The sequence below is a fragment of the Zasmidium cellare genome, assembly GCF_010093935.1.
Source record: "Zasmidium cellare ATCC 36951 unplaced genomic scaffold M409scaffold_41, whole genome shotgun sequence".
Classification (NCBI taxonomy): domain Eukaryota; kingdom Fungi; phylum Ascomycota; class Dothideomycetes; order Mycosphaerellales; family Mycosphaerellaceae; genus Zasmidium; species Zasmidium cellare.
Window position 1 is genome coordinate 188752 of NW_022986985.1, and position 22787 is coordinate 211538.

Genomic DNA, 22787 nt, shown 5'->3' on the forward strand with positions numbered 1-22787 from the left:
GGCATTTTGCGAGTTTCGCTGACCCGGCTTCGGGTCCTCCACGTGGAGGAATGAGGCTGAGGACACCGGCACGACTGGCTTACATTATTATCACAGTAACATGGGCGTTCACTTTCGCCCACGCTTGGCACTGCGAACGAACAAACGTCCTGCTACGCTGGCATTACACGACTCTGTTGCAAGGAGTCAAGTTTCTGTGCGCGAAACTGCGGCGAAGACCTCCACGGCGCGTCCATGCGCCACATTTGTATTGCTGAGACACCTGTGCTCCCGCAATCTCAAATGTCCTGCGCTTCTCAAGCGTCAACGTGGAGTGCCGCTTCCAAAGGCCCCTTTTCCGGATTATCTACATTCGTGCGGCCTTGCAAAAGCGCCGTTAGCCCCGTCTCTCGCTGCACCTTTGCCAAGAGTTCGATATCTTCCTCGCTGGCGTGTCCTCCAAACGCAGCGTCCATCTCTTCCAAAGTCTTGCCTTTTGTCTCTGGTACGGCTGTAATGCGAAGTCAGTATCGTGGCACCCAAGACAGATGTGGAAGTGTTACCAAAGAGGATGAACAGAAATCCTAAGAGGAGCCATGCGGCGAAAAAGATGTACGTGCCCCAAGTTATGCCGGAGAGCATAGGCGGTGTAATGAACGCTATGATGAAGTTACTGATTACACGTCAGCATTCCCGCAGATCATCGCGTACAGGCCCAATTTGAGCACTTACTTCATCCAATTTGAGCTGGCGGCGATCGAAGAGCCTTTGGCTCGGATGGATAACGGGAAAATCTCTGCAATCAAGGTCCAGCTCGCGGGACCCCAGGAGTAAGCAAAGTTGGCAATGTAGAACCAGATCAATGCGACCGCTCCCCAACCAGCTGCTCGATGGGCGGCCCAATCGTTAGAGCACGTCGCGACTATGACGCCCACGACGACCTGGCTGATGAACATCCCGGTACTGCCAAACAACAGCAGTGGCTTCCTGCCTACTTTATCGATGATCATAATAGCAGGTATAGTGACGGCGACGTTGATGACTCCAACGATTCCGGTGGCGAGCAAGCTTATGGTGCCCTCACCAAGTCCAAGCGATTGGAACACGACAGGCGCGTAGTAGATGACTGAAGATCGTAGTGGTATCGTTAGCCTGTTGCACAAAGCAGTGAATAGATGCCATGGGAGAAGAGCAGCCCGCGGAATGACACTTACTAGAGTCAATGCCTGACCACTGCTGGAAAAACATCACCAATCCTCCAATAGCTACCCGTTTGGAAGAGTCCTTGGTCTGGAAGATGTTTGTATATTGTGCTAATTCGTTACGCCAAACACTATTCCGTTGGATGTTCGGGAACCGCTTTGCAAAGGCCTGGCGCTCGAATTCTACCTCTGCCTTGATTTCGTGGAGTTCTACTTGGACGAGCTCGTGGTCCCGGGGTAAGGCACGCAAACGTGAAAGAGTTGCCAGCGCTTCGTCTTCGCGTCCTTTGTTCATCAGAAGTCTAGGGCTAAATGGTAGGACTAAGTCGCGTGTAAGCCAGATTTCGTGATTCAACGTGAGTTTGGCCCTTGAACATACACCATACTCCAACGCAGAGAATAACAGCCGGTACGCCTTGAATAATCAAAGGCACGCGCCAAGCCATGGGTGACTGCCCTTCACCGGTACCGCCGCTATTATTCGTGCCATACGCGATCCAGTATGCGAGAAATATGCCAATAGTGATGCATAGCTGTTGCATGGCGACTAGGAATCCTCGAACTTCAGGGGGAGCAAGCTCGGCGTTATACAGGGGACTTAGAAATGTCAGCACGAGCTAGACACAAAGCAGGGTTCTCGCTCTGATGATTGTCGTGCAGAACGTACCCAACTGCACTCAGAGTGCCCACCCCAATGCCGGTAAAGAACCGGCCTGCAAACAAGTAGTCCGATGTCATGGCGCCCGCACAAAGATAGCTGCCGAGCACGCACCAGAGAGCGCCAACGAAAATGGTATGTTTGCGACTGAAGACCTCGCAGAGCACGCCAGACGAGAGGGCTCCCGCCCAACCTCCGAGCTGCAGGATAGAAGTGAGCCATCCGGTCTGGGACGACGATGCATGGATTCCCGGGAACTGTTCAATGAAGGACGGCATGACGAGAGCTTGGCCCAGCACGCCTTGCTGGTAGCCATAGAGAATACCACCGAATCTACACATTGAGAAGTCAGCCAACATGGCATTGAGAGCAGGCAGTCCTGCAGAGTGGGGAGTGAATGCTGACGATGCGAAGATGGCTATTCCCACTGCCGACTTGTTGGATGCCAGCGCGCTGACACCTGTCTTCCCACTGAGCTCCGCTCGCCTTTGCGCAGCTGCTCCCAGCGAAACCATGATTGATAAATCTTAAGGTAAGGATTGTCGGTTGAGTGAAAGGGTTTGCTTTAGAACACAACGCAGAACTTTCGTCTGGGTGACACACTAGAATTATATGCGAAGGTGTGGAACAAGGCTAACCAACATCTCTAGAAGATGGAGTCTCCGCATCCCATATGTCGTCTCCACAGTACATGGTTCGGTTTGAGGGGTTAGAGGCGCGACGACGTCGTTTGCGGAAGAAATTGGACACCGTGTCGGATGCCTCTTACTCGAAACGTACTCAAGTCGGCTTTTCTCTGCCATTTTCAGACTTCTGAATCGGAGCCTCACCAAGCCCCGACACAGGTCTTCAGGGCACTGACACATCTCCACAGTCCCCACTCGGCCTCCTGCTTTGGCCAGCCGTCTTATCTGATTCGAGGATGTCGCCAGTAGCGGAGCGCTTCTGAGGCTACAGAGGTGCACAGCACTCCCTGTACAATCGTCGGAGCATGTCAAATGGCAACTGAGTACTCCGACGTCAGCTCACCCAGGCTGATCCGCAGACTTCGGCACGAAGAAAAGCAGATCGAACGCGGGGAAGAGCAACGAGGAACTGTCTCCCCATGACTCTCCAGGGAATAGCCCCGCATAATGTCTACAACTTGAATGTCATCGGGCCCTGATGATGCCAACGCTTGGTTCTTGTCAACTCAGTATTTATTGGGCCGAGCCACTTTTAATTGAGAAGTGACACCCTTTCATTCACGTCCAGTCAGTTGTAGCAGCGCTATAGCTTTCTCCAAATATGCATTTGCGCACGTTTTGCCTGGTGTTTCCGGCTCTTGCGCTTGGTAAGGATATCTACCAACCGCAGAACGTCTCTATCTCTGACGACCCGTACTACCCGCGCGAGCCTGTCACCTCATACTCGTACTCACCACCCAATGCGACAGGAAGCGGTTGGGAGTTCGCCTTTGCTAGAGCAAAACGGTTTGTCTCGCAGCTGACAATCGAGGAAAAGGTGGGCCTATGCACTGGGAATGGCTATCCGTAAGTCCAATTCCGTGTAGATATCTCGGCGCGGAAGCTCAGGATGATGCTAATATTACCACTCACTGTCAAGCCCTGGCCCAAACAATCTTGACCTCACCCGGCATTGTCAGGGAGGTGTTAGTCCAATTCCTCGACTGAACTTTTCAGGCCTGTGCTATTTGGACAGTGATACTGGCATAGGAAACAGTCATAGCTATGGTACCGGGTTCCCCCCCGGCGTGACTGCTGCATCGACATGGAACAGGGAGCTCATCCGTGCACGAGCATTTGCTATAGCTACCGAATTAAGAGCCAAAGGAGTTCATTCCGTCCTCGGCCCTGTCCTGGCACTGGCTCGAACGATAGTTGGTGGAACGAACTTTGAAGGGTTTGGAGCCGAACCATACCTGATCGGAGTTGCGGGCTACGAAACAGTCATTGGACATCAAGGGGCTGGCGTACAAGCTGAGCCGAAGCAGTTCTTGGGATATGAAGGCCAGCAGTATGCGCGCAACTGGTACTCAAGCAACATGGACTCGAAGACTCTGCACGAGATTCTAGTGTGGCCGTACGCAGAGGCAGTCAGGGCTGGAGCGGCATGCGTTATGACAAGCTACCCGTCCTTGAACAATACGCAGGCATCGGCAAATGCTTATCTCCAGAACGACATCCTCAAAACGCACCTTGGCTTCCAAGGCTATACACAGACTGACTGGATTGCCCTTGACTACACCGTTAAGGGAATCATGTCGGGCACAGATCAAGACATGCCTGGATTTCTGTCCTTAGGTGAAGGTTCAGGCTTCTGGTCCCACTATGGAGAAAATTACACAATGGCCGTGAAGAATGGGTCTGTACCTGAATGGCGACTGACTGACGCTGCTTTGCGAATCTTGACACCCTACTTCCTCTTGGGGCAAGACAGAAACTACCCCCAGATTAACGTAAATGATGATCCACGACAAACTATTGTCGATGCACAGCGCCACAACCACCAGACAATCGCACAGGAAGTCGCTGCTGCTGGGACTGTGCTGTTGAAGAACACACCAGGCAGGAAGGGCTTACCATTGGTCAAACCCACAACTATAAGCCTCTTTGGTCCTGCGGCAGGACAGAATCCGTGAGTCGTCAATCCAAATGCCACAGTACACCTCAATTAACATATGCTTTCATCATGTAGCTATGGCCCAAATCAATATGGTTACGGTAACGGCGGCGATTCGCGCGAGCAATCTCTACAAGATGCCTTCGGCACCGATACGCTGGTCATAGGTTTCACGCAGGGCACACTTGCAGAAGGCGGCGGGTCTGGAACTACCTTTTGTATGGCTCACCAATGCCTCCGAAGCTTTTGAGAGACCCCACTGATATTGATAGATCCACGCTTGGTCGACCCTATAAGCGCATTGACTCAGAGGGCCAGGCAGGATTTGACGTCGGTGGATTGGACAACAAGTCTCAACCTCACCTTCGCGGCGGCCATCGCCCGTCGCGGTACAGTTTGCTTGCCAGTGGTCTCTTCGTTCAGTGGAGAACGTTACGACCGGCCTGACTTGAAACTAACACATGACGGCGACAATTTGATCAAGACGGTTGCTGACAATTGCGACAACACCATCGTCGTGGTCCAGTCTGTCGGACCCGTCGATATGGAGGTCAGTGACCTACACGCTCACTTCATGTTGCCATATTGACATTCTTCGGCAGGCGTGGGTCGATCATCCAAACGTTACTGCTGTAGTGTGGGCCAACCTGGCCGGGCAAGAGTTGGGTGCTGCCTTGGTGGATATTCTGTACGGCAACGTCAACCCTTCCGGTAGACTCGTCTACACTATCGCCCGCAATGCATCCGACTATGCACAGGCACAGATAGTCAAGGAGCCGTACCCATTCCCGCAGCTCAACTACACCGAAGGCGTGTCCATCGACTATCGAGGATTCGAAAAGAACGGACTCAGCCCGCGATTCTGGTTCGGACACGGCCTTTCGTATTCGACATTCACTTACAGCGCCTTGGAGATCCACAAGCAGTGGGACATCAGTGCAGCCATCCAGACACCAATCAACTACGTCGCAGATGCGCCCGGAGGGGATGCAAGGCTGTACAACGTTGCGGTCGTAGTTATCCTCGCGATCCACAACGACGGTCCTTATGACGGCAATGAGGTGCCTCAGTTGTATCTGCAGATGCCAGCAGTCGCACAAAACCCCACCAAGGTGCTCCGTGGGTTCGACAATGTCAAAATTCGTGACGGGGAGACTCAGACTGTCCACTTGTACCTCACTCGCAAAGACATTAGCTACTGGGACACAGTCGCTCAGACTTGGACCACGCCGCAGGGGCTGTTCGGTGTGCAAGTCGGTGCCTCGTCGAGCGACATTCGCCTGACTGGCAATTTTACCTTGTGATCAAGTAGAACAGAAGAAGCACTGCTTAGCCAAAGGCCGTCTCACCAAATTCATCACGCCTCTTGAGCTTCATCGTGGTTGAATCTTCATTGAATCCTCAGAACAAATCGCAATCTACATGTGTAGCAATATAATAACGTGCTCCCCAGCCACCGTCGTTGACCTCTATGAAATGAGTGTGTTTGGTTTTTGGGGGGGGGGGGGGGGTGCATTTAGCCGCGGGTAAACCTTCCGAATTCGCTCGTCCCCGCACCAGGACGGGAGGAGATCAGGCTGTTACACCCTGCTTTTCACTGTTGAGCTTCCTGCCACCTCACCTTCCATCGAGGAATACATACATGCAGCGGTCAACCGACCGACCCGCACTTTATTCCTTGCCTCAGAGTCCGCACTGCATACTATGCGTACGCCATGCGCTCTGTGTTAAGGTTCACGCCGCCCCCTGACTGCGGCCTCGCAGCCAAACGGCGGAAGACGACACGTGCCTGTGTGCGCTGCCAAAGGGACAAGGTCTGCCACACCCAGCTGCTGTCGTACTACCACATCCACAACAGTGACCTGACGCGGCCTGCAGAAGCGATGCGTTACCGTCAGCGATCACAACCGATGCGAGCGCTGCACCCAGGACCGTCGCCCATGTTCACTTGAACCGCCGCCATCGCCGCCGCACATATTGTCTGCTGCGCCGCTTCCTTCGGCCAGCCTGGTTGCCACTCCAGCTAGCGTTGCACATCAAGAACCCAGCCCGCGGGGTCCAAAGCGTGCGAGAGATGAGCTGCGCTACTCGACTATGCTTGACGTCCTGCGGGACGAGGACCTGTCTCCCGAACGCCCAAAGCGGAGGCCGGTGTCGTCTAAGCTCATTGGAGATACCAATCCGCTCTCTGCTTTGCTCCGTCGCGAGTTGAAGCATAAGGTAAGTAAGACGTGTTGGAGTCTCGATCCGGATCGACCGTGCTTAGACTGAATCTCCAACGCTAGATCATCACCAATTTGTGTTCTTTCCGGGCCCCCGATCCATCTGACTCCCAGAGGTTGAGCATTTGTCGATTGCCAACAGGCAGTGGCTGGGACTGGAAGACGCACTACACGAGCATTGATTTATCCCCAGCGAAGTTGCAGTACCTCGACGCTCTGGGGTGCTTTAGGTCACCCAGGCCATCGCACAGCGGCCAGCTGTTAGACGTATACTTTACACATGTTCACCCGTACTTGCCTGTCATCGATCGAGCCGAGTTTCTTTCTCGCTTTTTTGGGCATGGCGAACCACCACCATTGGTGCGCATTTTGGCTGTTTTCCTTGCCGCCGCCCGATATTGCGACAAATCATTTGGTCAGTACGTTTTCCGGGGCTCAAGATCGAGGCTAATGATTCGCAGATGAGACATTGGTCTCAAAAGACGAGGGCGATGACGTGCGAAGCATCTGCGACATCCTCTACCATAGGCTTCGAGCGCTAGTTGACGTCGACGTGGGATCCCAACGCCTCGCTGTGCTTCAAGCCTCGATCCTGGCCAGTCTGCATTGGGAGGGCCGGGAAGGCGTGAACTCGTCTCTTGACGCATTGGCAATCTCAGTCCGCATAGCCCAGGAAATGGGCCTCCACCGTCGGGACGAAGTATGTGTGAGTAACCCGACGACTCGGTTACAGAAACGCATGTGGTGGTCAATCTTTGCAATGGACCGAATGAATGCCGCCATGGAGGGGACTTCTTTCCTGATCAACGAGTTAGACTGCGATGTGCCGCCGCTTGTAGCCGAGGACTTTGTAGATGACGAGGCCGTTCGAGACGCGGCCCTTCTGAACTGTGATTTGGCGTTGATCATTAACGACTCTGTGCGCTGGTTGTACTCTCCTAGCGTCCGGCGTGACACCATATTCACCAGGGCCGGGGAGATGCAGCGCGATCACATAACACGACAGCTAGCTCAGCTCGATGAACGAGCATTGCTGCTGGATCCCTACTCAGAGCAGTGCATTATCTTTCGCACCCAGTAAGTGTGATCGAATGAATGCCTATCGCAACATGCTTGACTGACTCTGCGCCAGTATCAACGCAGTACGGATTCTCGTGCATAGACCATTCTTACTGCATCGGGAGACGAGCATGTGCCAGATCAGCGGTGGACTGGCGTGCTACACATCTCGCGAGCACTGCCGTGCATGGGCGACAGAGACGGTAGGCGCTCTTCAGTCGCTGCAGTTCACGGGACATAAATGCTGCACGTGGCCGTTCACGGTATACGCAATCGTTAACGTCCTGCTTATCTTCTGGTATGACCTCAGCTCGCCGCAGACTGGAAGCGAAACAGCGGCTACACGAAGATCTTTCGAGATGATAGTCCACCTTCTCCATGATATCGGGGAAACCTGGTGGGCAGCCGCTGCAAAACATAAACTGGCCGAGGCGCTGTTGCACATCGCCGATCGCCTACATGAGAAACAAAAGACCAAAGGTGTCAACATCGAAGGAGAGGCCATGATATACGACCGGAGCGCTCGTGAGCAGCCGAACTCGCAGGACATCGCTACCATGCCCTCATTGCCATTCACATTGCCGGAAAACTTATCCAGCTCTGGAACCATCTACGAAGGCGGGGTTGACAACCTGGACGAGGCATCGCAATTTTGGGCGGCGCTGGGCCTCGATTTTGAGACCGACTTGGCTCAAGGTATTTACAGTGTCTATTGAAAACCAGACATGGTAAATTCCGTAACTATCGACATTCCATCGTTCTTCTTGCCTCAACAGACTTCAAGCACATCTCGACCAGACGTAAGACCTCCATCGCTTGTTCCATCGTGGGGAGTTCAGGAGCGTCATGCCCCTGAAGGGCTTGCGCAAGTTGGTCGTAGAAAGCAGAGTATGTCTGGGGCGGCACATTTGGGACATGTGTCGCGACCAGGTGCCCGTTCTCGATTAAGGTCAAGATGCCTGGCAACAAAACGATCAGCAAAGACTGTGCAACTTACGAAAGGACCGAGTCTCGACAACTTGCACCTACCACAACGGTCTTCGGGCTCGACGCCGAATTCTGGATCTGTAGGCTTCTTACCCTCAGCCAGCTGTGGCTCCTGGATATCAAGATGGTACTGGACTGGACTCAGCCGTTGTATGGTTCACAACCTTGCACAGAATGCGTACCTTTTTGAAGCTTCCTTTGTCACCTCTGAGCCAAAACCGCAGCTGCACCTGCTCCGCGCTATGTGTTGTTGCCTTGATCGTCACCAATCTCTTGGAGAAGTGCAGCAACAGAGTGCACATGTCCTGCGTTCTTGGATCCCGCAAATGGTCTACAAACGCGGTGACTCGATCAGGCATGCCCCATAAGCAGTACACTTGATCAATGAGGTGCACGCCGAGATCATATACGATTCCTGTGCCCGGTTTGGACTCCGCGATCGAACCCGGTGCGACGTCGGGGCAGAAGCGGTCGAAGTGTGTCTCGAACTCAACGATGGCTCCTAGAGTGCCTTGCTTGATGAGTTCGCGAACCGTGAGGAAATCGTTATCCCAGCGTCGATCTATCGGGGGATTATAAGCCAGATTGCCAGGCTCATGCTCGCTGGTGTCCATACTTACTCTGGTAAACGGCCAAGCGGACTTGATGCTTCGCGGCCAGTCTTTGCAACTCTTTTGCCTCCTCTGCTGTCGGTGTTGCAGGTTTCTCCAAAACCACTTCTTGAGCGTCAGCAGTGCCACATTCTCGCCAGGATGAAGCAATACTTGCCATGTTTTCCACTCGTAATCAAAGGCACGGCAAGCTCGTAGTGCGTCCACGGGGGTGTACACAGCACAGCAACGTCAAATTCTCCATTCTCAAGCAACTCGCTGAGAGAACTGAAGATATTGACACCATTCAACTCTGGGGTTGTAGCTGATGATGGAGAGGTCGCTCGTCGATCGACCAGTGCCTCAAACTTGAATCTGCTGTGGGCACGGATGAATGGGATGTGGAAAAGTTTGGCTGACAGCCCGTAGCCAACGACCGCTACCTTGATGTTGTCATTCGACATGATGTCGCCGACTTCTGAGATGGATGGCACAAGATGTATAGGTCACTATCATATCAAGGAATAGCTCCATTTCCTTCAGACGACCAGCGATAATGGCCCGGACGTCTGCTACCAGACTCGCAGATCAAAGACAAGTCGCTTCACGCCGTCGGGCGTCGTCGAGTCGGAGTCGATTCGCCTATGTCGGCCAGGAATTGCCTAAAGAGGCAACTACCCGCAGAATTTCCGACAGCGTCTTCGGCTGGGGATGTCGGCTTCTGTCAGGGGCTGGCTACCGCCACGTTTGCATCAAGCTTGCACACACTTTCTTCTTCTCAAAATATGCGGCCTAGTAGCTGCGCCTGTAGGACCACCCATTCGAGCACGCAGCTGGTAAGCAATCGTTGTGGGTGCTCGCACATAATAAGTTTGTTGCACCGCCATTTCGAATAACACACGCCCAACTTTGAACCTCACCCGTCCAAAGTTCCCGCCGATTTCAACTAAGATGGCTACCAAGCTCCGCGTGGGCATTCTCGGCGCTGGCGAAGTGGCACAGGTCTGCCATCTGCCGGTCTTGGGATTGCTGAGCCATTTGTACGTGGTCACGGCAATATGTGACATTTCCGCAAAGGTGAATATACCCAAGGAAGCCACCGTCCACGCTTAAGCATATTAGTTCTGACCCAGACTCTCCAGAATGTCGCTCATACGGCAGCCAAGTTTCATATTCCACTGGCAACTACAAACCCGCGAGACATCTTCCAGAGCCCGGACGTCGATGTCGTTTTCGTTCTTACGTCCGACGAGTTCCACGAAGAATATGCCATCGCGGCCCTCCGAGCGGGCAAGCACGCCATGGTCGAGAAACCGCTCACGCTGTCCGTCGATTCCGCCAGGCGAATTGCTGCTGTTGAAGCCGCTGCAGGAGGACCCCGTGTCTTTGTGGGCTACATGCGCCGATACGCCAAATCGTTTACACAGACCTTCAAGCGCGAGGTGGCGAGCATCCCTCGCATTCTCTACGCAAGATCTAGGGACTTCAGCGGGCCCAACTCCAAATTTGTCGACGAGTCGGGCACGTTTGCGGTCAGGAACACGGACTTCCCGGCTGATGCTAGCAAAGCCCGCTCGCAGAAGCTGGATTTGCTGTATCGCGAAGCCTTCCCAGATCACACTGGTTCACTGACCAACCAACACGTCAAGTACTGCCGCTTCCTCGGAAGCCTTGGATCCCACGACATCTCGCTCATGAGAGAGGCACTTGGGACGCCAGACTCTGTCGGCGGTGTTTCTGTCAACAGCCCTTTCTACTCCGCCATCTTCAACTACCACAATCGGACCGGAGGCCGGGAGCCCTTCGCCGTGACGTACGAATCTGGCATCGACGCCGTGCCGGAATTTGACGCACATCTGGCCGTGTACGGAGAGAAGAAACGGGTCACGATCAAGTACGATTCGCCGTACGTCAAAGGACTTCCGATCAAAGTCGTTGTGCAGGAGCTCAATGAAGCCGGGGAAATGCAGACGAGGGAGATGTTGGGCTCGTATGAAGACGCATATACCTCCGAGCTGCTGGACTTGCACCAGTGCCTCACGCAAGACGGAGAGATCAAGACGTCTTTGAGCGATGCGATCCAGGATCTACAGATCTTCGACGGAATGTATCGCAGTTGGATGGCTTCACATACCGAGCCCTTGGCTCATGGAGTCTCCAATGGAACTTTGAGCAACGGGCATTGATCACAGCATGGTGCGTCTCTTAAGACCACTTTATTTGCCGGACGCTTGGATATCGGTCGATACCCAGGCTAACCCAGTCCACAGAAGCATAAAGCAGGCAGTGGAAGTGGCGCGCAATGGAGGATGTAGACGGCTGAGTGCATAGACCATATAGATAGGTTCACATCGGTATTGCAACGTGAGTCGGGGCCTATTACACCCTCGGTCTTGCTGTAGAGAAACCCTCTACTCTTACCCTTCAGCCTCTCAGTATCAGCTCAAACATCCTATGCTCAGCTGCAGCCAGTTAGCAATCGAATCTCCCGAAGCTGTTGCCTAGAGCGACTCGAAAGTACACTCAGTTGCTGCGAGTTCATCCGAATGTAAAGAAGGGCTTGCCATTGTAAGTCCGTACTTAACTACCACCGTGGTGAAATTGAAGTCGTCCGTAGAGAGGGGAGACTCTCCAATAGCCGGATGCGGTCCGGGTTGCTTCAAGCGTCCCAGCCGCTACTGTCCTGCAGATGGAGTCGATGGTTCTCGTGCTTTGCCCTGGCGAAGGTCGTCGATGCTTCTTGGTTCCGTCTGATCAACGCGATCGAGGCTGCAAAATCAGTGCGAAGCAGCATGGTCGTCAGATCTTTGGCGATAGTAGGCCCAAAGTGATGCTCGTGCACTATCCATAGATTCAAATCGATCGTAGGCTAAGACAACAATCTTGTGGCAGGTCCAATGCCCGAGCGATCGGCAGCTGGTCGCAATGCTATGGCTGGTGAAGTCCTAGGTGCCGCACAGGACTGATCGATGGAGGAAGCGCCAGGTCACTCCAGAGGCTTCAAGCAATTGTGATGGACATCCATCTTCAGCAAGGCTATCATGGCCTTTGACAAGTCGCAGGGAGCAGCAACTACAATTCAAAGACCCAGCGGCAGCGCCAGTTTATGCCTTGACCGCCAGAGAAGATGGCATACCTGCCACAGAGCCCGTAGACTGACCCCAGCTTGAAAGAGTCTGGAGCCGTCCTTTTGAGCCTTTGACATGACCTCCTCCTGCTCGAGCTTTCCGAATGATTCCTTATGCGAGCGTGGTTGCTCTCGGAAACCTTGTCTCGCAGCAAGGGCTGCGCCTGCGCGGCTTCCATTGGCCATCGAGAGCTCGGCAGATATCCAGGCTCCGACGATTGCGAGCTGGTCCAGGTCTACGCCGGTCTCGATTCCGGCTCTGTCGAACAGGAACACCACGTCTTCGGTCGCTGCATTTCCTTTGGCGCCGGGACAGTAAGGACAGCCGCCAAGACCAGCAACACTGCTGTCGAAGACCCTCACGCCACACTCATACGCCGCCCAGACGTTGCTCACGGCTTGGCCATACGTGTCGTGGAAGTGGCCAGCGAGTCGGTCAATGGGAACCCCTGAGCGTTGCAGATGGCCCAACAAAGACTTCACGTCAACGGCACTCCCAACTCCCAAGGTATCTCCAAGACTGACTTCGTAACATCCCATATCCAGCAAGTCTTTCACAACTCTAGCCACTGTCTCATGCGAAGTCGGTCCATCGAATGGGCAGGCGAAGATACAGCTCACGTAGCCGCGAACAGACAACCCAGCTTCAAGTGCCTTTTGAGCAACCTGTCGCGAGCGGGAGAGACCTTCATTAACCGAGCAATTGATATTCGTGCGACTGAAGCCCTCGCTCGCACTCACAAAGACCGCAACCTCTCCGACTCCAAGCTCCATCGCTCTCTCAAGTCCTCTCATATTCGGTACCAGCACTGGATGACGGACTTCCTCGTCCTGGAGAAACCCCTGAATCTCGCGATCGGCCAGCAATTGTCGACCATCGGCAAGTTGTGGCACCGCTCGTGGAGACACCATAGATGTCAACTCGATCGATTTCAGTCCCGTATTCCTCAGCCTCGAGACAAGCTCCACCTTCGTTAACGTCGGGATCGCCGACTTGATATTTTGCAATCCATCTCGGGGGCCAACTTCCACGATTCGCACGCCCGAATTCCGCAGAATCGACTTCTCGTCCATGTTGAATGAAAACCCAGCGAAAACCCAGGAAGTCGACGATGTGTTTGGTCGAAAGGACCTCCTTTATTGAACCATAATCCGGTACGTCAGAGGCTTGGGTCTAGATTCGGGATAATTCGACCATGGGATGATATCACGTTGCATAGGTCCTAGTAATCGTCATCATCAAGAAGTCCGTCAAGAAAACCGGGGGCATGCTGGCGGCTTTGTATGTCGGCCACCGACGCAGTGTTGCTATTTCGGCGTGTTGGGGCCGATAAGTCACCCGTCAGCCGTTGTGTATTGCAAATTTGCCACATGGCACAAGAAATGGCGGTTCAGCCATCGCAGCAGACAAATCCGTCGATAGGGACCATGGAATAGAGGGAACAATTGAGAGTGTTCGTGTATCGTGGTGTTTGAGAAAGCTGAAGTCGGTTGCGTTTCGCTTTCCGTCATCTGGCTCCGGCTTCTTGTTTTGCCCAACCGAAGGATTCCCGGCGTATAGCCGGTACATACTGCCCATTCAAATAAGGCGTTGACGAATGGCATGTGAAAGGGGACATTGTGTAGGTCTGGACTAGACGGCTAAAAAGGAACCAGACCAGCACGAAGCCTTGGTCTTAGTTTTCGATAGCGTCCTCTTGGTATCGTATGCTCTACTACTAGATCAACGTAACTAGCAGACAATGATAGAACACTTTTCGTTATTCATCCAACTCGTTCACACATCTGCTTTCATCTAAACGCCCAGCGAAGCTCTGATATTAACAAAGTCCGGCGTTCCGAACCCAGAAGCGACATCCCATCCCTTTCCAGCAGGGAATCCAGCACTACAGAGAGCCACATCAGTGAGAGAATCGCAACCCAAGAGAGGGACAACTTACGTATCGCATCCAGTGCTACTGCCAGTGACGATGTCGTTGAAACCAGCTCCGTTGGTGGAGTAAAGTCGCGGGTTGAGGAAACCAAGAGTAGGCTTGCCCTTGGCGATCAGGGCGTCGTTAATAAGTGTGAGGACTGTTGCTCAGAATTAGCGTCTTTTCGCGTGAAAAGGTATGGGTCGATTGGCTTACTGCCTGCCGCCAATGGGCTAGCAACACTGGTCCCATCGACGGGTGTCGGGGCAGCCATGTAGTTGACGAGGAAACGGTAGCTCTGAGCGGAGATATCTGGATACGCACGACCGGTCGTGTTGTACAGGCCCTGGTTCTTGGTTCCGAGAGTCGTCAAGTATGCTGAGACGGCAGCTTGCTAAAGGAAGAGTCAGTACGATAATCAAACTATACTGAATGTGTTTTGATTTTACCTGATAGTCAGGGCGGGCAAAGTAGTTGGAGAAACCGCTTCCAGCAACGTAGCCATTGCCAGTGTCAAATGCCACCTGCTCTGGAGCAAAGTCTCGCGTTCCGCCAACAGTGGTGACATAAGGACACGAAGCCGGGAAAGCTGCCTAACGTCAGTGGAACTTCATTTCGTCGCAGGATATAGAAGTGTACCTGGCAAGAATTGCTGCTTGTTGGTTCCGTCGTTCGAGACGCAAGTTCCGTTCGCACCCACTCCACTATCACCACTGCTAAAAAGGAGCGTGATACCACGAGCGCCAAGTTGAGCAAGTTCTGAGCAGACTCGTTGAGCATAGTCGAGTGGAACTGTCTGCTCATCGTCACCATACGAGGTAGTGATCACGTATGGAACGCTCTTCTGCCCAAGGACGTAGTCCAACCAGGTCAGATAAGGCTCATTGGTATTCGTTGGGGTGTTTTGATCTGGGTTGAAGGGCGGCGATCCACCCGTGCTGTACGTCGTGAAGTTGGTCTAACAGATCGTCAGCCTTTCGTTGACTTTGTATCACGATGATCAACTTACTGGGACAGCAAAGCCTCCTACCATCTCGACGTCTAAATCTGCCTCGACACCGGGACTGGCTTGATTGTTAGAAGCGTTGGCGATCAGCTGCGTGGTGAACTGATATGTCGGGTTGGCATCTGGCCGGTTGGTGGTCATGAAGGCCTTGAAGTCGACAACGGAAGGCACTTGGCCCAAGTAGTTCGTGGTGCCAACATAGTTCTTCTTTGGCACCTGAGGGGTGTAGTTGCTGGTTCTGTAGAAGTCGCGAAGACATTGGAGCGACACGGCTTGTGAGCCCGTCACACAAGACGCTGGCGCTGCAGCTGCGGCGGCAGACGAGGAAGAGCTTTGCACGGAAGCCTCCTCGACAGGCACCGACAAGTCGGCGATTCTCGAGTCGGTCGAGTGGAGTTTCCAGTTTCCAAAGAAGTTGGTCGGCTGAACGACGTCGATGTGGTTGTGCAGCGACTTTGGTAGACTATATTGAGTAGTTCGGACAATCTGCTTGCCGTTCTCGTGGCCGTATTGATGATATTCGGTATCCAGAAGCTTCTCGACTTGCCAGACTGGCAGCGTCATCTTGAACCAGTCCTTTGCAGGGCTGTATTCGACGTGATCCCTGGTGATGCCGTGACCCTCGAGCCATTCATGCACGGAATCGCAGCTGTGCTCAGTCGGAGCGCTGAGACCCTGCACATCTTCCAAGGACAGGTGCTGGCCATAGCGAGAGTGATTGGGATCGCTCACTTCGTACAAGTGTCGTTCTAACTCGTCGAATTGGTTCTGCTTCAGACCAATTCGAAGACTGATGAGATGGTCCAGGTCTGCTCTGCTCAGCTTCGTCCATTCACGGGGAGCAATGTGCGAGCTCTTGATGGCATAGTCTGTCCTGCTCGACAAAGGCACAGCGAGTACCAATGGCAGATTAAGCAAAAAGAAAGATATTGACTTCATGGCTGCCAAGATGCAAACCGGTAGTGACAACAAGGCTTGGTTTTGTTGTTGTGTTGCAAAGACCCAACCTCAAAAGGCTGGGCCCTCACCACCTTTTCTACTCACTCCTGCCACATCGATCAGCACTCACTAGAAATGTACAAGGTGTCTGGCTACGCGGCAAACCATTAGATAGCACGAGATCTACACCGGGTAGTCGTCGGAAACTACCGTAGGACCGATGCATCGTCCTCGGTCCTTCCTGATATGGCGATTGCGTAGAGATCCAGCTTCCACAAAAAGCTTTATAGCCGTTGAGCGTCGTTCAAGGTAATGCTTCGGGCGTCTTGGCTTATATGTAGTGCAGCCACAAAGGCGAGCAGATCTCTAGTGGCCGAGTTCGACAAGCAAATCGAAGCTCTCGAGATAAGAGAGTTGGTGGAGGTGCTCTACTTGGCACGTACCCTAGCGAACCGTCCTTCTCGTTCGGGTGGTGATCTTCGCCAGGTGACTTCAGCCAAGTGCACAAGGACCCGAACTGTGTTGCACATTTGTGGAGTTTTGTTTGCAAGAGCAAATTGTAACCCGAGGTTGGTTGATTGCTACGATATTCGCCTGCTGAAGCTGCCACGACAGAGTTGCACTTCTGACGAACCTGCAGTTTCATAGTGAGGACTTTTTGGAATGTAATCTCAAGATCTTCAACAGTGCCAGGCATGACTGTAGGACCTGCTATCGTATTCAAGTCGCCAAATACACGCCATCAGCGCCCTTGATAGACATGGCAAAGTACAAACACTTTCAAATTTTCGCCAGTTCAACGTACTGAGAGACAGGTCCTAGGCACGTCCACCATCTGCGCCATCAGCTTGTGGTGTCATTTCTCGAACCATGTTTTTGAGCTCCTTCATCTGCTCCTTGAGATCCTTCAATTCTGTCAACGCAGCATCCGAGATGACGTTAGGGGCGGTTTCTTCCACCCTCTTGCTCCATCCGGTGCCTTCGACATCCAGCTCGCCCTCGAGTTGTTCCCATTCCTCGACAGTATCGTCATCAGCTTCATGGCGGCTACGGTTCCAGCGTACCTTGCGGGCTGTTCTGGTTTCGAGTAGGGCAGTGACGCACAGCAAAGGACTGTATATCACACCCATGACGAGATCGTTCAGCTGTTCATATCTCGCTTTCGGCATCCACCACTCGAACGGCAAGATGAGACCGAATATCTCAATGAGATTGAATGGCGCGATAAAGACATTCTCGTCAGGTGCCCGAACGAATTGCAACGTCTTCTGCGCGAAGAGGGCCAGAAACTCGTCGATGGCGTTTTCGTAGATGTCTTCGTACGCCGAATTGTACAATGCGATGAGCACGTTCAGCAGGATGACGATGATGACAAAGTTGTAGATGTAGTAGAGGATCAGGCCGAATGGTGGTGCGAAATTGCCCCATGAGTCAAAGTCAGGATCACCCATGATGGCGCTGAGCATGGCTTTGACGATGAATTGCGCGGCTGTGATGTTCTCGTCGACTTGGTCCATGCCGATGAACGCTTGGAAGAATCCAATGAGCACGATAATGAGAAGCGCGAAGAAGATCAAAGACTCTTTCATCATGACTTTCAACACGACCAGCATGGCACCGAAAAATCGGAAACCGTCCAGGTACAGGAGGAGGCGCATCCAGAACATCGGCGCACTGAAGGCGAGGAAGTTGTAAGACAGCGTGTTGTAGTGGAGCCGTGTCTCCGATTTCCACTCATGACCCAGACCGATCAGGCGCAGCACGAAGGATATGACGAGCAGGGTGTACAGCGTCGTATTGAAGATGTTCCAGAAGCCAAAGTAGTATCGTCCGATCTTGATGAACTTGCTGGCCTCGTCGCAGATGAAGCCGGCCGTGAAGATGTAGAGCAATCCTTCGACCACATCGAGCTCTCCGCCAGGGTTGATAGTGTTGATCGCACCTGTGTAGAGTGCAAGGAATATGATACTTATGAGAACCTGTAGGGCATTTTGGTATTGCGGTACTCGCATTCGGTCAGGGTCAAAGTGATCCCAGTAGTTGGTCGAGGTTTTCAGCTTGTAGTCGATGAACCGGCTTGGGTCGTCCTCGTCTTGCACCAACCAACCTCTCCAGAGATGGTTGACGCACTTTTGATAGCCTGAGCTGCCAATTATGCGCACCGCATGTAGGTCCACAGCTTTCTCGACTGCATTGGCTGGCTTAGTGTCCTCGCCGTTCACCACTATGCTATAGCGTTTCAGCAGCACCTCTTCCATGAGATAGTTGTGATCATCCTCGTCTTCGATTATGTGCTTCGCCAGCACCTCACAAGCAGTGGCACGTAGCTCGTGTAGATCAGCGTCCCACAGTTCGAGCATAGCCTGCCTCTTAAACCAATGCTTCACAATCAGAAGACAGTATATCACACAAGCGCCATGGTCGTCGTCCGAACCGGAGACTTTGCCCGCTGACTTGGCCGTCTTGATGACTGCGGGATTGATAACATCGCTGTGCGGTTTCGTGACGCGCTCTTCGGGGAGCTCGCAGGGAATGACTTGTTCGAGTTGGTACTTCAGGCGGAGTGCTACGAATGTGACTTCTCTCGCGGGGATGGCCGAGACGGTGTCTGGGTTACGATGGGACGGGAGTAAGGCGCTGATCTCATCGTGAAGGCCTCGTCGGTCGCGGTGCTTCCAATCGAAGACACTGTATAATCTGATCAGTTGGATTCATGGCATGGCATTGGAGCTCTTTAATACCTGCTCCAGTTGACCATCTCGCGATCGCCCAGTGTAGGCTAGGGTTGGCTTGGGGGAATTGGAGAAATCGAGTCGAGAGTGGAAAGAAGAGCACAGGAGGAATATCTCATTCGAGTACAAGGTTGGCAGGTTGTCAAGCTCCAAACCTGTTTGATGCACATGGCTGGAGAACGTTCGAAGTGGGGACCATGACGCGCGCCACAGCGCCAATGGATCGATCCGCGGCGCGTCCCCGTTCGCGTCTTCCCAGAGACCTTGTTGGGACCTCACCTCTTGCATCAATGCAATCATTCATTCAACACACGCCATCATCACCATGCCCCCAAAGAAGAAGGCACGAGTGTCCCAGGCTGCCACGCCAGACCCTGAGCCAGCCACTCCAGTAGCGGCGACAACAGAGAAGACGGATGAGCAGATACTCAACGACCCATGGACCGACGATGAGGAGATCGGCCTGTTCAAGGGGCTTATGCGGTGGAAGCCTACAGGTAGGCTTGAAGAGATGAAGACAGCGTGTCAATGGCGCTGATGGTGAACACAGGCTAATGCGATGAGTCAGGAATCCACAAGCACTTCCGGCTAATGGCTCTGCATTCGTGGATGCTGGAAAACAACTACATCCACCCTCGAAACGAACATACGAAACCACCAGGCATATGGGCGAAGCTCAACACATTGTATGACCTCCCAGCACTCGATGCGCGGGAGAATGCACGACAACTATCGCCGGAATGGACCTCGGAAGAGCAGGAGGAGGAAGCCCAGAAAGAGGCAGAGGAAGATGGAGCCGAGGTATACAGTCTAGCGGCCAACAAGATTGAGAATGAAGACTTCTCTCTACCACCTGAGGACGGGTTCGATGACCTGATGTGGAAGGCGAGGTTTCCGTTGGAGAAAGGAGAGGAAAGCGACTTTGAGCTGCCAGAGCTCAACCTTGCGGACCAGCCTCCTATACGTTTTACACCGAGCTTTAGTATCGAACCGAGCGAAGCTGCTACGCCAAGTTCGAAAAGAGGCAGGGGTGGACCGCGTGGTAGAGGTTCAAAAGCGGGCGCTGCTGCTTCAGATGCTGGTGCAAGGCGAAGGAGTACAAGAAACACCGAGAGTGTCGCAGATAAAGAGGAGGAGAAAGAAGAGGAGGAAGAGGCCGAGAAAGACGAGGGAGATGAGGAGGATGAGGATGAAGAAGACGACAGCGATGAAGAGGAGGAAGAGGAGGAGGAAGAAGAAGATCAAGAGAGTGCACCTGCTAAGCGGAGAGGACGGTCAGCGAAAGTTACAAGAGGCAAAGGAGCTGGGCGAGGGCGAGGTCGAGGGCGAGGGCGAGGAAAGTGAAGTTTCCATGGCAGAGACACTGTACGACATGACGACAGGACCAGACTGCCTCCCGGTTTATTATTTGGAGCGACGACTCCTAATTGTATAACCATCAGGCTTGTTGCCAAATCCATTTCGAGAGCTAGGTTGCGTCTTCGTAACGCTATCCCACGACCACGACTTTCCAGGACCTTCCTCCAATATGACTCGTTAGCCCATCGACGCTGGCCCATCCTTCAATCTCTTGCGCTGCACGATTTCCCGGGTCCTTAACGTGCATGTCTTCGGGATGTACGGCGTCCAGGACATATGCGGCGATAGCCGACTCGTTGGGTCTGCAGCGTTGTTTGACTTGGTCATCGAGTCGACGTACCGATCAAACTCCTCTGGTGTGGCTGCTCTGGAGTTTGAGGTGTCTTGCATCCATCCACCAATACCGAAGAACCCGGCGTCCTCTCTGGACATGCTGGCGATCTCTGAATCGAGATCTGCTCCTGACCTCTTTGCACCTGGCTGCGTACCCAGGCTGTAATCTCGACTCGTCTTCTTTGTGCTGGGTGTCGCAGTGTTGTGGATAACGGTAGCAGCGGCACTGTTTCTCAGGTCTGGCTGCTTTTGAGTTGAGGACCGAGACTGACCTGACGCTGCCATTGCCGTTCTGACGCTGCGTCCTGGTCGACCGGCTGCGATTGTAATGGAAACGGGAAGTTGCTTGGAAGACACAATGATGCCTGCTCTGGACGTCGACTGACGAGTTCATCATCAAGACGCAAGTCTTCTTATGTACCCGTCCATCACCGCAATTGCCAAAGCCAAACATGTCGCAGTGGTCTGAACACATTCTGGACAATCTCTTGTCTCTACTCGAATACAATGAAAGCCACTTTAGTTTTCAGCTACATCAGTTGACTGTACTTCAAGTGTATAACGAGCCAAGCGCATCGCGTTGCACGGACATCGCGCACACGGAGGACTCAATGGGAAGCTGTAACAAGAAGCCTGCACTTGCTCGCTTGAAATTCGCTTACACTCCCACTCCCGTGTCGACGCAGCCGAAAAGCTCGTGAACGACCAATGGCAAGACGCAGTCTTGATGCAAGTTCCTGCATATGCACCAATGGATTCGAGGTGTGGCGCAGGCTGTGCAAGCGACAATTGCTTAGCTGTCCGGGCGGCCTCTCAATCCACTGCTCATTTGCAGATGCAAGGCCTACGCAACATGGGAGACTGCACGCTTGCTGACTTGCATGATTTGACATGGTGACTCAGTTTTTACGACGATGAGGGCGTTCTTGTTCAGCGCGCTGCTCATAGCAACTCATCCTTATTGACATCCCCGCGTATCTCGCCTTCTGCGGGACTCCAAATGGATACACGAAGAGCGCAAGACGCGGGACAGCCAGCATTTGAACTCCCCCCGTTCAATCCGTCTGCCTGGCAATCTCTCTCAGACTGTTCGCTGCCACCGTCAACGCTCGATTCGAAGCCACAGTATGGAATACTGGCTCCGCTACAGCTCAATGCAGACCATGCGACCACCACCACCGCAACGACTGCGAATAGCGTGGGCTGCTTGTTAACTCCTCCGAACAGCTGGTCTTCGCAAGGCTTTAGCGTTCCTAAAGCCATATCTTCAGATGGCCAGGACGATCATCCTAATGAGCATGATGAAGGCATGTGGAACCTCCCTGGCGTCACCAGCTCTACGAACTCTTCAAGTCTAGATCGGGGCTTGACATTGCCACCGCTCAAGTCTTGGTTTCCTCTCTATGAGCCTCCCTCTACCAGCCAGGCCTTCGGCTCATCCGGACTCCAGAGGCCGGAATCGAGGCACGCAACCGCACCAAAACCACCTTCTGGGCCGTACTTCCTTGACGATCTACATCCACCATACTCTCCAGGAGGTCCACCAGCCTCTCCACGGTCATTCGAGGCCCCCAAAGACCTGATGCGATTCAGCATACCAACCTTGCGCCCAGCCCCCATCGATCCTTCCCTTGAGAAAAACTCCGGCCACACATCATGGCAACCATCAATATCGAGTGGAAGCCGCCCATTCCCGTGCGGTCAATGTTCGCGGGCCTTCAAGTGCGACCGTGATCTCCAACGCCATAAATGTATCCATGTTGCGCCTAAACCTTTCCCGTGCGGCCACTGCCATAGGAGCTTCTCACGCAAAGACACCCTCAAGGTGTGTTCGACTGTTCAATAGTGGTTGCATTGGTTTGGCTAATGATAAGTCCAGCGGCACAGATTGGTCAGGGGTTGCGGCAAGGATAAGACGACATCAATGCCGGCCCACCACCTCAGCAGTCATGCTCCAGCAAGTCCCACGGTAATGCACGCCGATAAAGGCTTTGGTTCATACGCCAATTATGATGAACATATCGGCGCCCAGTACACCCTGGTGGATCCTCCAGCTGCG

At 53.3% G+C, this 22787-nt stretch overlaps 10 protein-coding genes across 10 annotated transcripts; 5 read left to right on the top strand and 5 right to left on the bottom strand.

Annotated features, from left to right (window-relative positions):
- Window positions 1-296: 296 nt before the first annotated feature.
- On the bottom strand, window positions 297-2354 carry M409DRAFT_69778 (uncharacterized protein; the record flags this gene model as incomplete). Its single annotated transcript, XM_033818435.1, has 8 exons — window positions 297-490; window positions 543-652; window positions 712-1105; window positions 1194-1502; window positions 1561-1778; window positions 1849-2172; window positions 2245-2266; window positions 2300-2354. The coding sequence occupies 8 exons, from the start codon at window positions 2352-2354 to the stop codon at window positions 297-299; spliced, it is 1626 nt and encodes a 541-aa protein (XP_033662317.1).
- A 772-nt stretch (window positions 2355-3126) lies between these two features.
- Window positions 3127-5765, top strand: M409DRAFT_37549 (glycoside hydrolase family 3 protein; the record flags this gene model as incomplete). Its single annotated transcript, XM_033810749.1, has 6 exons — window positions 3127-3371; window positions 3445-4476; window positions 4537-4562; window positions 4629-4679; window positions 4734-5011; window positions 5064-5765. The coding sequence occupies 6 exons, from the start codon at window positions 3127-3129 to the stop codon at window positions 5763-5765; spliced, it is 2334 nt and encodes a 777-aa protein (XP_033662318.1).
- Window positions 5766-6555: 790 nt separating this feature from the next.
- On the top strand, window positions 6556-8458 carry M409DRAFT_28161 (uncharacterized protein; the record flags this gene model as incomplete). The annotated part of the gene is made up of 4 exons (XM_033808907.1): window positions 6556-6681; window positions 6747-7098; window positions 7145-7760; window positions 7816-8458. The coding sequence occupies 4 exons, from the start codon at window positions 6556-6558 to the stop codon at window positions 8456-8458; spliced, it is 1737 nt and encodes a 578-aa protein (XP_033662319.1).
- A 25-nt stretch (window positions 8459-8483) lies between these two features.
- On the bottom strand, window positions 8484-10206 carry M409DRAFT_69780 (uncharacterized protein; the record flags this gene model as incomplete). The annotated part of the gene is made up of 6 exons (XM_033818436.1): window positions 8484-8701; window positions 8772-8859; window positions 8912-9291; window positions 9350-9445; window positions 9498-9762; window positions 10183-10206. The coding sequence occupies 6 exons, from the start codon at window positions 10204-10206 to the stop codon at window positions 8484-8486; spliced, it is 1071 nt and encodes a 356-aa protein (XP_033662320.1).
- A 64-nt stretch (window positions 10207-10270) lies between these two features.
- On the top strand, window positions 10271-11505 carry M409DRAFT_37553 (uncharacterized protein; the record flags this gene model as incomplete). Its single annotated transcript, XM_033810752.1, has 2 exons — window positions 10271-10396; window positions 10462-11505. The coding sequence occupies 2 exons, from the start codon at window positions 10271-10273 to the stop codon at window positions 11503-11505; spliced, it is 1170 nt and encodes a 389-aa protein (XP_033662321.1).
- Window positions 11506-12398: 893 nt separating this feature from the next.
- On the bottom strand, window positions 12399-13520 carry M409DRAFT_28164 (uncharacterized protein; the record flags this gene model as incomplete). The annotated part of the gene is made up of 1 exon (XM_033808908.1): window positions 12399-13520. One exon carries the CDS (start codon window positions 13518-13520, stop codon window positions 12399-12401), a length of 1122 nt encoding a protein of 373 aa, XP_033662322.1.
- A 721-nt stretch (window positions 13521-14241) lies between these two features.
- On the bottom strand, window positions 14242-16304 carry M409DRAFT_69783 (uncharacterized protein; the record flags this gene model as incomplete). Its single annotated transcript, XM_033818437.1, has 6 exons — window positions 14242-14332; window positions 14387-14519; window positions 14576-14753; window positions 14809-14948; window positions 14999-15317; window positions 15369-16304. The coding sequence occupies 6 exons, from the start codon at window positions 16302-16304 to the stop codon at window positions 14242-14244; spliced, it is 1797 nt and encodes a 598-aa protein (XP_033662323.1).
- Window positions 16305-17122: 818 nt separating this feature from the next.
- M409DRAFT_28166 (uncharacterized protein) lies at window positions 17123-19062 on the bottom strand (the record flags this gene model as incomplete). The annotated part of the gene is made up of 2 exons (XM_033808909.1): window positions 17123-18992; window positions 19046-19062. 2 exons carry the CDS (start codon window positions 19060-19062, stop codon window positions 17123-17125), a joined length of 1887 nt encoding a protein of 628 aa, XP_033662324.1.
- Window positions 19063-19361: 299 nt separating this feature from the next.
- Window positions 19362-20380, top strand: M409DRAFT_69785 (uncharacterized protein; the record flags this gene model as incomplete). Its single annotated transcript, XM_033818438.1, has 2 exons — window positions 19362-19533; window positions 19605-20380. 2 exons carry the CDS (start codon window positions 19362-19364, stop codon window positions 20378-20380), a joined length of 948 nt encoding a protein of 315 aa, XP_033662325.1.
- Window positions 20381-22310: 1930 nt separating this feature from the next.
- Window positions 22311-22574, top strand: M409DRAFT_37559 (uncharacterized protein; the record flags this gene model as incomplete). Its single annotated transcript, XM_033810754.1, has 1 exon — window positions 22311-22574. One exon carries the CDS (start codon window positions 22311-22313, stop codon window positions 22572-22574), a length of 264 nt encoding a protein of 87 aa, XP_033662326.1.
- Between the last annotated feature and the right edge of the window lie 213 nt (window positions 22575-22787).